Source organism: Leuresthes tenuis, unplaced genomic scaffold (assembly GCF_036924035.1).
Source record: "Leuresthes tenuis unplaced genomic scaffold, fLeuTen1.0.hap1 SCAF_24, whole genome shotgun sequence".
Taxonomy (NCBI): Eukaryota; Metazoa; Chordata; class Actinopteri; order Atheriniformes; family Atherinopsidae; genus Leuresthes; species Leuresthes tenuis.
Genome location: NW_027325378.1, coordinates 13,432,013 through 13,444,812, shown reverse-complemented (window position 1 = coordinate 13,444,812; position 12,800 = coordinate 13,432,013). Strand labels below are relative to the sequence as shown.

The 12,800-nt window shown below is 39.4% G+C and overlaps 1 protein-coding gene across 1 annotated transcript; it reads right to left on the bottom strand.

The window, feature by feature from the left end:
• Positions 1-1,876: 1,876 nt before the first annotated feature.
• Positions 1,877-7,578, bottom strand: pi15a (peptidase inhibitor 15a). Its single transcript, XM_072378258.1, has 6 exons — positions 7,469-7,578; positions 7,012-7,339; positions 6,303-6,421; positions 4,795-4,927; positions 4,589-4,704; positions 1,877-3,672 (listed from the first exon to the last, which is right to left on the bottom strand). Exons 2-6 carry the CDS (start codon positions 7,285-7,287, stop codon positions 3,537-3,539), a joined length of 780 nt encoding a protein of 259 aa, XP_072234359.1. The 5' UTR covers positions 7,288-7,339; positions 7,469-7,578; the 3' UTR covers positions 1,877-3,536.
• Positions 7,579-12,800: the final 5,222 nt, after the last annotated feature.

Genomic DNA, 12,800 nt, shown 5'->3' with positions numbered 1-12,800 from the left:
AGAGAGGTTGGAGTGCAGAGACAATAAAGAAGAGACTTTCTGCAGCTGTGCTGCAAACATCACAAAACGTCTCAACCCACACCAATCCATTTAGACATAAGTTTTGTCCTACCTTTTCATCATTATACTCAATAATACACATTATACTCAAACTGTTATAAACTCTTACTCCCACTTCTCACTACTATTGGGGTTGGAGAACTGCTTGTACATTTTTTAAACAAACTGCCTCAAACTGCGATCTATCAACCTACCTTGGCTCCAATGAAATCTCACTCTTCTTTGCAAATAAACGTTTCACTGCCTTTTTACTTAAGGGGGACTTAACTGTTTCAGCAGTAACAGCTGATCTGACAGGGCAGTAATTCATGTGCATTATTAGGAAGAGAGGTGTATCTTCACATGTGCTGATAGAATTATCAAGTTGATTTATTACTGTAGCAACTAGAGGCCGAAAATGCGCTCAATCTCTATCTTTTTCATGGACCCAAAACGATCAAGCACGACCTGCTGCTTGTCACTTTGGATCCCAATCTCATGGTAAACCAAGAAAAAAAGCATGAAATGCAAATAATGTCATGAGCACAAATGAACTCAGATTACTACAGGGACTGTACTAAAGGAAGACCTACCAAGTGATTGTCATGGAAATATTTATAAGGCACAGACAGGCTCCTCTGAAGCAGAACACAAAAATAGATGCATCAGCGAAGCTGAGCACAAAATCAATGAAACAATAGAACCCTGTGGTGTAAGGAATTAATTTACAGATTCCATTCAGTTTGCAGATGTTTTTTGCATCCTTGACTCCACTCATCAAATGGGACTTGATCTCAAATTCATATCCACAAACTCTGCTCTACGTCTACTATTGATAGCCAAACCAGATAAATGGGGCCAGCAGACAGCCTCACTCTCCACTGCATACTACTTCACATCACAGGGATGTGCCTTAAATTGTCCATCAATCATACGTTTGCCATCAAATCCTCTATTTTTGCAGACAGATGGATTTTCCCCATGCATACTAATGTGTTCCTCGAAAACTCTGTGTTGGCTGGTCCCAGGGAGTGTGCAGGTCTAATAAGGCTGGACTACTGCATGGATATATGTCATTGATTTCATCATGGAATTGCTTTGAATCCTCAAACTCACGCTGTACAAAGTTTAATGTGAAAAATTAGCAGCCTTTATTTGTCTGGGAAGATGTTCACTGCAGTCCAGCTCGCAGTTAACTAGTGTATGCGTTTGTTTAACTGATAACATTCGGTTGACTCATCCATGTGTGCTAATGTGTTTCCTCGATAGCCTGTTGCTTTTGTAGTTTTCATTCCGACTACTCAAAGCCAGTATCACGCTAACCCAGCATGAGAAAAGAGCAGGAGCTGCAGCATCTGCTCAACATATCAGTGTGTCTATGAGTTTACATCCCAAGTTCAACCTTTCTGTTTCTTACCGACTTTCTGCAAAAATATAGCAGAAAATGTCACTTGGTGGACTGTTTCCCCTTACCAGTTGTTTCTCGATGCCAGGCCTGGCATACATTCCCCCACCTCTTTACATCAAGCAACTTTCTGCTCTTTGCTTCTCCCTCTCAGAAAGGTCAGTGGTTTCAATGGACAAACTCCAACACAGGAGGTTCACCTAAAACCCAGTCAGCTATCAATGCATTTATGGGGACATAGACAGTTGGGGCCAATGTCAGCTATTTCTTGTTCTGGATTCAATTGTAGCCCCAGCAATGACTGGCAGATTATGCCATTTTAAACGAGAATCAAAGAGCCATTCTGATACTTTTGGAAGCTGATCCACATCAGATAGCATCAGACCGGGCAATGAACAATAACACTGTTTTGGCTAGAGACAAGACAGTAAGTAACAATCAAAATAGAGCATTTTATTACTTGTACAAACAAAAGGAAAAACGCAATTCACTGCATAAATATCTCGTTGTTGATTTAAATACTGTCAGTGCTGAAAATGTTATTTTCCTACTTTTGTGTTTTAGTTCTTTTGGATATGTTGAATATGTTTTCATATACTGCAATCCTTTTACGAAACAGTAAGAAAAATCCATATCATTTAAACATCTTTTCAATACAAAAATGAATAACTTACAATATAGTTGCTTTAGGATAGTCATGGTTTGATTATCTACACATAGAAAAGAAACAACATTTTCTGGTATTTTAGAAATTTACAAACAATTAAGGTGCACTCGAGTGCCTGATTCCCAAAACCAAAATCAGTGATCATAACAAAATACTGAAAATATGAATATACATAATACTATATAACATACCAATATACCTACATACTTATATGCTTACATATGTATGTGAGTACATTACAGAACAGATATGTGGGTCAGATTTATTGCATGTGGTCTGTCTGTTCTAAACATATGAAATATGGATAAAACTGTGCAAATTCTCCAAAGGATGAATTGTCAGTATGACACTCAAGTCAGTTAGTGCAGGTTTAAACTGAAATTGCACTGTTTGAAAACCTTTGACAACAGAGGTATTATAAATGGAAACATCCCAGTATACTCTGTGTTGTTTGTTGCAGGACACTTAAAGCACAACTTGGTAACTTTGACAAAAAAGTTGACTTGGAAATGAATACAACTTGCAGGTCCCTCCTCGTTCCTCTCTGCTGTGCCTCAGCTGTGCCTCTAAGGCACCTCCCTACAGAGAAGGTTGTTGTGTAGGCTAGTAAACAATGCAAATGCAATTGTAGAAGCGGCAGTGACTGAAACCAGTTAGTGACTAATCCACACTCTTACTGTTGTTGTAACTTGGAACAGTGGATGCTTGAAAATCCCATTAGAAGCAGTAGGAGAAGCTAAAGGGACCTTATTATGATTACAGATGGTCTGTCCTATGTCCTATGTAATACTCTTTCATATTATAGTATTACTATTTCATTTCTGAAAATGTGACAGAAGCAGGCTTTTATTCAAGTTACCAAGTTATGTTTTAAATGTGAAGTTTGACAGTCATTGTTGGCATATAAGCAACAGTGAAGCTGACACCGCCAGTGTAGAGTTTCCCTCTGAGTTCAAAAGCTATGATCCTTTTGATCCCGTTTCATCCTAACATTCTTGTGAAGGCAGGGCACACAGCATGAAGGTGTGATGCCCATAGCACCAAAGTGAGCAGGTATGAGGAGCTGTGACAGTTGCAATGTCTTAATTACCACATTGTCTACTGTAAACTAAAATAGTAAAAACAAATACTTTTGCAGCACCACACAGTATGCACTGTTAAAAGACCCATTTTACATATAAATATATTTTCATATATTTAATTATTTCAAATAGTCATAGCAGTCCGGTAAAAAAGTAACTAATTTACAAATTATTTACAGGTAATCAAATCGCTAAATGCCTTCAAATGTTGGTTTTGTTCCTTAAATAAGCCTATATATACAAAATAGTGTGGTCCATGACTGTTGTGCAAATCCTTACTCAATTAAAATAATGTCTCTGTGGTACTGTAGGTTGTCAGCTTATGTTATGAGGAAACCTGTGCTTATTTGAACCAGTGCAGGTAGTTTGTCTTGAGAGCTGGGAAGCACATGTTGTTGCTGCATGAGCCCCCATAGCTGGGAGGGCAGGCGGAGCAGGGTACACCCACTTTGTAGGGAGCCTCTCCGATCCAGTTACCCCTGGAAGAAAGCAACATTTACTGTAAGTGAATGTGGTAGTGACCACAGAAATGCCTGTTTTAGATTAAAAGAAAAAAACATCAACTTGAATCAACCGATTATTAAATATTTGATCAAATAGTCAAGATTAGAAGGAATAAGGATTGATATCATCTTTAAAGGGCCATTTTCAACAGTCATTACAAGGTCCATTTCTACAGCTTTTAGTCATATAACGTAATCATCGGTAAGACAACCTACAACAATATGCTGGAAACCATGGAAAATGTTTAAATCAAACCAGCTTTGACCTTGAGGTGAGATTGTTTGTAAAGAGAAAAATAATAAATCCTATCTTAGTGTGCACGTAAAACACATTTTAAGCATCTAAAAGCCACAGGATTAAATTGAACTTCTATCTTGACATCACTTGGGTTCATTAAATTCTTGCCAGCTGGCATCATGCACGGACTTTCCCATTTGTAGACAGTGACCTCTGTAGAGTGGAAAGCAGGATTGAGTCAGAACTTTATACCTCGTCTCTCAATAAATGGGAAAAGAATTCAAGTTAACAAACCCATGGAGTTCATGAGTGTCCTGAGTCTTTTGCTCTTACATAGAGTATGATTTAAACCAGTGGGATTAAGGAGCCAAGGTCATAAGTGAGTCACGAGTCAGGCCAAGCTTTGAATTTTATTTGGAGACTTTTTCTTTGCTTTGGTAACACAGTAGTGGTTCACAAGCTTGCCTTTGGGTTGTCTGAATCCTCCATCAACATGGGTGGCATTTCATGAGTCAGCACATACTCAAGAGTGGGCTGAGCTGGGATTAAGTCTGTCGTCATGGTACCGTCATCATGTTAAAGCATGAAACTAACACTGAATCAGATTATATAACAGTATGCACAGTAAACCCACAGGTTGCAAAGCGTACTTACTTAGGTGAGTAGTTGCAGACTAAATACGTTGCTCTTTTCCACACTGCACCCCATACATTCATATTGTGGCACGTGTGAACAGCACAGCCGACTTTGTTAGATGTCGCCCACACCATCTGCAAAACAGAGTGATCAGCTGTCACTTAATCTCACTGCTGCTAAAATTCAACTTCTTTCAAGGAAAAATGCAATAACTATCATCCTACCTGTGTATAGTGGGTACACATGGGCCCATAGCATCTGAGAGGGCATCGAGGGTTGCAGTCACGGGGGTAGGGGAAAGAGTAATCCTTCACCTCATCATACCAAGGCTTAACAAGCTGAAGAATGGATCGATAACTGTGAAGAAAATACAGAGAAATTCAAAAAGTGATAATTTCTTATCTGACTAAACTAGACACCTTAGTGGTCAAACCACTGTGACTGAGAGGAGTCATTGTATCCAAGAGAATTTATGATAAGTTTATTGTCTTTTACTCCCCCGATACCAAAAAACTGAGCACTGTCTTGCAGACGGATAAAATCAATCCATCACATCTCTTTTTGACTGCGATTTGCTGCTATTAGTTTCAGAGCCTCAGTGTGAAATGTTAGCGTCGGTAAATGTGTGTTTCTGGAAAGAGGAAGTTTCACTGTGTCTACTCTGGCATCTCTGAGTGCAGTGTCCTCACTGAAAACTATCATCTGCTGGAGTTGATAAAAACTAGTGACCACCAGAGAGTCCATTTGAAGCAGAACTGAATGCTGGTTAAACTTTCCCATTGCTCAAAAGCCAAATGTTAGCAGCTGTTAACATTTTTTTTTTTTTGCCAAGGGCTTACTGAAAGCCAAAAATAAGGATAAGGTTTTGTCACAGTGAGGAGCTACTGTGATTGAATAAAGCATCTGTTAGCAGGGTTCCACTTCTCTTCTCATACAAACTGTTTGCTGACTTTCTAGTCATTTATCTGGTTTTCTTTCTTCTCTCAGAACTTTTATTTAATGAATGTTCCAACAGTTCAGTCTCAGTGTTGATTAACATGAATACATTTTGTGTTGGTGTTAAGAATGTTGGTTCATTTTTCATTTTTCAAGCGTAATAACAATTAAAGGACCTGAGATTAATGAATGAAATGCCCATGGTCTGTGCCACCACAATCACATACAGTTATGTTGTTTAATAAGGAATAGATAGCAGCTACATAAATCACTGAATCCTGTGTTTTATTGAACTGCTAATAAGCTTTCTGATTCAATGTTGAGGAAAAGCTCAAGCATCATAATTGTTCTGGTCTTTTGGACATAAAAGATTTAAGAAAGGAATAAATTGCTATTACGAAGCAGTTCTGGGAATTTTTTGTGGGAAAAAGAGCCCTCTTTGCGAGTGCACAGAAGCAGTTGGAGTCAGTTCTTTTCCCTTGAGTCTCATGTTGTTCCTCAATAAAATTGAAAAGTTCAGGAACACATGAAGGTGCCCTGTATTTCCAAATGGAAAGTCAAGACCCACTAAAGGGATAAGCTTTTGTCCTCAAGGGTCAAAGCTGACAGCACAACTTCTGTTTATATAAAGGGTCACAGGAGCATTCCTTAAGCAGTCCCTGGGTCACAGTGCAGAAACTTTTAGGAGAGAGAAAAAGGGGGCTACAAGGAAACGACCTCTACTGCTGAGAGACAGTCATCCCTGAGAGGAGCAGCAGATGTCGGGGAGCGGGAAGGGGGGTCAAAGGTCACTCACCGTCCTGTCCTGACAGAGAGGTTTTGACCCAGGAACCTGAGGAGGTGAGGCGGGCCATGCTCCCACAGACAGGCATGAGCCCAGTCTTCAGCTGTCTTTGCTAATGTGTCGTCCCACACCTAAACACAAAGGGTGACATGGAGGAGGCCAGGAAATCCATTATGTAACTGACATAAAGATTACAACACAACATCTTCATTTAGCAGCGAGCATTCTGTTACAGGTGGTCACATGGCAAGACAGAAAAATCATCCATCAAAGTGGTTTCAGAAGAGGAGAAACTTTCTATCATCTCATCTTGTCATTAGCTTTTTTTCACTGGGAATGGATCATGTCTTGAATGCTGTGTTAGAGACACTTCCTACAGTAGTTTCATCACATGAAGAGACAACACTTGAGCACTGTATTGATATGTAAGTTGTGAACTAACAGTAGCCTTTCATTTTGACACTTTCTCAATGCTCAACTGCCAGCAGGCTACTGATATCATACAAGACCTCTCTCTTCCTCCAATGGCAACTACTTTGGCAATGAAATGTGCAGAGCAGATGAGGATAAAACCTGAAAACGTTTATCACTCTTTTTTTTAACACTATACCCGTACTAAAAATCTATCTGACTGAAGAGGTTTTAGTCAAACTGCGGTGACTGTTAATTTATGCACCGAATTTATGCACCGAATGAGTTTTGAATGAAAGCTTTTACTTACCATGTATTCCATATTGGAGGCTGGAGGGAACACCTTCCCTCTTACTTTGTTATGGTAGTCAAGAATGGCAAGCATGTCGTTTTGACTAATATAACGCTTCCTCCTGGATTTAGGATGAGTCGCCGCATCTGTTCCACTGCTGCGCGCTGCGCCAAGATTGGTGATATTGGCCGCTGGCGGGGACGTGGAGGCAACACGAACAGTCGTTGCCAGTGCACTTGCTCCGCAAGATATGCACACGAGTAATAAGTCTATGGCGAATAACTGGGGTTTCATGTTTGGCTTTTTAGGAAACTGCAGACAGAATATCCCGAGTCCGAGGATGGTTCTGGAAATAAACCAAGAAGACAGAACTTCAAGTAATTACCGAGGTGCGCACGAAAGTGTTCAGACATACTTAAAGCTCAAACCTCCAGCTCTCTCACAATGATGTACAGAAAAAAATTAAATGTCCTACCTTTCTCTTGCGCTTTCTGCCTTGTACCCTCTGCGCGCGCTGCCAAGGCAGTATCACCTCAAAAGCCTCGGAGAGAGAGGGATGAGAGTGAGCGTTTTTATGCTTTGCGAACTTTGTGAGTGCTTCGGGAGATGTCCGTTTTTGCGAGTTTATATATTGCAGTGGACAATGCAGGAACTGCGCTTGACTCAGAGGTGGAAGCACAGCCCCTCCTCGTCACCTGAGACACAATATCACTTTTGATGCTTTGTGTCGGATTTCTCCCGATTTGTTCCCCACAAGTCTTTCTTGATTAAACCAAGACATATGAAGTAGGATAATGTTACTGTAAATAAAATAAACCAGACGTACAAAAAACAGCTTTTCTTATGATGAAGGCAAAACAATGCGATAATACAAGCCAATAATTCGTGTTATTCGTGTTTAATGTGTCACAAATGTGATTTATGTCCATATTTAGTCATATAAAAAGGGATAAATTGTGTGATTCCCCCTGACTGAGTCGTTTAACTGTTTAATTAAGCTGGCACAGCTCCATATACAGGTGACACGCTCCTCTGAACACGGGTCAGGACTTAGGTGGGAAGAAAGCCAGCAGTTATCGCGAATGAAATCAGTGCATCAGTGACTTCTCTGTCACATAAATATTACACTTGTTCAAAGTGCGTCTCCAGCTGTGTGGCTTTCCAATTCCGAGATGCGGAGCCAAGAGAGAAAAGAAAGAGAAAAAAAAACCTTCTCGGGTCATCGTTTTCATTGGCAGCTGGAGAACAAATTAAAGCAACGTGACGCAGGAACCCTTTTTCTCTCCCCCTTTTCTTCCTCCAATCCTTCTCTTTTCCCTCTCTTTTCCTGCTGCAGACAACTGGTGCATTCCCCAAAAAAATTCTTGGAAGTGATGTACTTTTCAGGTGCTGGAATAGTGGTAGAGGGGATATATCATTTAAGAGTGGGCGCTCTCCTCCTTCCATACATTTCAGCCCCTTCTTTACACTGTAGCTTGACTGAGAGCTTTATGGTGATGGAAAGTGGTCAGAGTCAGAGCTTAGATTATGTCAAATTAGAGGTGCATTTCTACTTCCCTGAATAGGGAGCTAAGATTTTTTTCAGTAATAATCAGAAATGTATTTGAGTAGTCAAAAAAATCTGATTTTAGAAGCAGGGTCTGTGGGGGGTTTAGTTGTGATAATTTTTTTGTATAAACATAACATATGTGGTCTAAATTCATTGAAACTCTAATAGACATTTGGTTACCTTTTAATGATCGTGAAAGTTTAGTAAAAAGTTTTAAGATAAAATGCATGCATGCATTGCATGTAAATATTTCCTTGGAATTATTTCATTTAACCTAGAGTCTTATTAAACTAAATCAGAATCTTTCTTTTGTTTCTCCTTTCCCTGATGAGGCTTCACACCATCACATCTGGTCAGTGTTTTGATTCATCCAGTCATCTGGTATTAATAATCAGCCAAGGACTCTGATCAACAGAGCACAGAGATCTTATCCCCAGGTTTATGGACATATTAAAATCCATATCATCAGATTGTCTTAACACACACCTGTTTCACAGCATTTCACCCTGTTTGTATGTTTAATCAGCTGTAGGGTTCTCATCCAAGGCTAAACTACAGCGACAAAAGTTCAGTTTCATTGTGGAAAAGTTGGAATCAGGACTGAAAAGAATACTGTAAGTCTACAATTGGTGTTTCTCCTTCTCTCTTTCTATCTCTCTCACACGCACACAGAGACACACACAATGTCTTCATGTGCAATCTCCTCAAGGCCCCAGATGATATTCCCTCAGCCTCAGAGTGCCGGTCCTTGTTTGCTCAGTGAACCCAATGACTTCAAGAGGGATTGAAGCATTATTATCATATTATCAGAGGAGTAATTAGAGCATTATTTGGGGCACATGTTTCTCCAAGAGGGCTTGAGTGTGTTTTGAAAAGGCATTCTTTTTCAGACAGAGCATTTATTTACCTACAATATATTGTTCCAAGTTTCCCCCATGCTTTTCCCCCTCTCCAGAGGCCTCCTGAAACCCAGTGTCCATGCCAATACAGCAGAGGGAATGAGGTGCAGTAGTGAGCAGAAGGGAAAGCAAGAAAGGAGACACAGACCAGACAGACTCAACATGGGTTTCATCAGGTTTTTAGATTTTTAGTGTTCAAAATAGAAATGCAGGAAGGAATTTACACGTTTTTAAGGGCACGGAGTATGATGTGCCATGATTTTCCAAAATATCCACTTTCTTTTTCACAAAAGCGTTAGTAAATATATTTAACTGGGGATTTTCTTTTTTGCTTGGGTCTGGAGTACAGTACACTGACCTGGAAAGTTCAATCAGTAATACAATCTATTCAGGTTGGCTCCTGATTCTGTCTATGATTCAAGCAATCAAAGCACATGCAGCAGACTCCAGCTCAGCTGTGCACTCCACCCTAAGCTATTGTTACTGTACTGGCAGAATCTCCCGTGCATGGGAAAGTCACTAAAAGCAGCATGTTAATGGAATTGTTCAAAAAAGTCTTCAAAGACCAAAACTTTTAGGAGTCTGAAAAGGTAGAAATTCAGCTGTGAGATACATGCTTTTGTTTGAAAGCTTGCATCTGGAAGGACACTTGGTGTGTTACTTTAAAACTCAAAATTTTAGGAAGAGCTTACTAAGAATGCCGCCTTGTTTCTTTGCAGAGAGAGATGACTTATACCACGATCATGTTTTTTGAGTGAATATAAAGTTAAAAACAGGAGACAGAAAGCTTGGCTAAGCAAATAGCAATGGGATTGTAGAGAATGTGAAGTTGAGGTTGTGCTGCATTCATATTTTGGTGATTGGGGTTGTCTATGAGCTCCGTTTTGAGGATCCTGTTAGCACTGAGGCTGTCTTTCATATGCAGGGAGCCTGTGTACTGACCTTCGGGATCAGTTGTTATGCACATGTGCTCTAAAATCATGTCAGTCCTTTTTCTACTTCATATAACACAATGATAAACACCTGTCCTCTGCAAAGTTAGGGCTCTTAACTAACTAACCAGATGCTTGCTGGATTTTCTCGTGCAGCAAGCATCTGGGCACACAAAATAGCAATTGAACACAATGTAAAGTCGACTTCCAACTGCCAGCCATGCAATCTATGACGGTCATACTTATATTATACAGTAAGCTTAATAAAAGTAGTAGATTTTAAGTTAAAAATAAAATCAATAATAGATAAATAAATCATAGTATGTGGTTATTTTTCAGTCATGTTAGATGGAACTGGTCTTTCTTGAGTCATGATTATCAGTTAGTCTGATGGTCCTTCACTACACATGGCTATGTTGTTATAGAAGTTTTGCTTCCTTTAGAGAAATTAGGATGACAAAAAAGAGGAGGTGATAAGTTCATTTAACTTTTCTCTCACTTACAGATTAAACACCAATTCTACATGCCTATAGGGTAAAAGAAAATGTACTTATACAAAGACCCATATGTTAAGTCCAACAATGTGCCCACCTAAGAAATATAAGAGAAACAGTCTTTCACTGATGCTCCAGACATGCCCAATGACTGGTTGATGGAATTATGTGCACAAAATTGGTCCCAAAACAGTCTGAAATGAACAGCAATCTGAAAAGAGTTACAGCTTCAGGGTCAGTATAAACCAAACCAGCGTATGGAGATCATTTGTTCACCTTGTTATTCGGCAACAAAAATCTGTGACTTTAGTTTTATTTGTTGATATAATGCTAATCAAAAGTATGAGTAGTTTATTCAAGAATAAAGATCTTTACTTTTCTATTTAGCCAGAGAAACCCCACTGTGGCGTTGCACTAACCAAAACTGCCAAACTCTATAAACACACTTCATTTAAAGTCTAACATGGTCAAACAGTTAACTGGAAAGACAAGCCAGGGTTGTTTTATGCTCTGTAAACTTTGCATCAACATATTTACTTTGACTTTTAAAAGGAAAAAAAAAAGATGAATCTTTTTTGGCTTTGTGTTATCAGGGTTCCTCTCTGCTCAAAAGAAAATTGGATTGTATCTTTGAAGTGCCTTGAGACGAGCTTTGTTGTGATTTAGTGCTATATGAAAAAACCCGAATTGAAAAACTTAGCTTTCTCTTTGACACTAAGGGTCAGTAGAGGCTGCTGTTGTAAATAATAAACTGTGGCCTCCGGTAGAACAGGAACCCTGCAGAGACTGCAGCACCTGGAAGCTGCTTGGACATGTGATGTGTTGTCCTTCTGGTTTGTTTTGTTGACTGCGCATAACTTAATTTTCAAGTGATCACTGTTCATGTTGTCATTACCAAATAAACAATACAGCCATTGCTTCTAACTTATGAAGAGGGTACATTTGTTGGACCACGCAATGACTATAAATTGAGCTTTTTATAGAGCAGATGGACCGGCTGGCATTGACTTGAACATGACCATTGGTTAACATCTTCATGTAGATTTTGGGGTCAGATTTTTCCATCAGACATGTTTTGGCAACAGCCGAAAAGGAAAATTCTGCCTATGCAAGCAGTTTTTGTTGCAAATCCTAATCCAGCCGCGAGGGCAAATGGATGCTAAACCTTTGTAGTTTGCATAATGTTTCTTCTGGTTGCCTAAAACCAATGATCACCAACAGATTGTACAGATTGTGGCTCTTGTAGAAATTACATACAGCAAATGATTCTGTGCGGCATGAATGATGAACATATATTTTCCACATACAGATGATGAAAATGATGTCTTACCATAACAAACAAAAGCTTTTATATGTTGTTATGAAATGCAACCATATTGGGGCAGCTTTAGGGGTTGTGAAGCTGTGATATCATGAATGTTTTTTGTTGGCAGAAGGGCAAAAAAAAAAAACTGGTGACATTTCAAGTGTGGTTTACATTGGTAGGAAGCCCAGTCTCTAACATCAAGCTGTCCGGGCTGCTTTTTTGCACACACAGCTGTTAAACATTTTATCAGTGGAATATATAGTTACATAGCAAATACTGTATGTTTCACACAGTCTGTTACCTTTACAACAGGGGCTTGTTGACAGTGAAAAAAAAGAAGAAGAAATCTGTGGGTGAGAAAACTTCAACCCTGTGTCCCCATCAGAAGTTCAGGAGAGGATTATTACCCCTGTCCAAACACTAACAAGCACAGTAATTAAGTCAATAAATAACTTGTGATCAAAGCCTTGCTGAGCTTCAATTTTGATTCAAAATTAAATTCCTGCAGTGTTTAGACTGTATATAAAGCAAGGTGCTACTATAATATCCCTGGCAGCTAATGATTAGATAGGAGATAAGATTACTTTTCATTAAGTCTGATTGGGGAGAGACAAGCCACAATTGGTA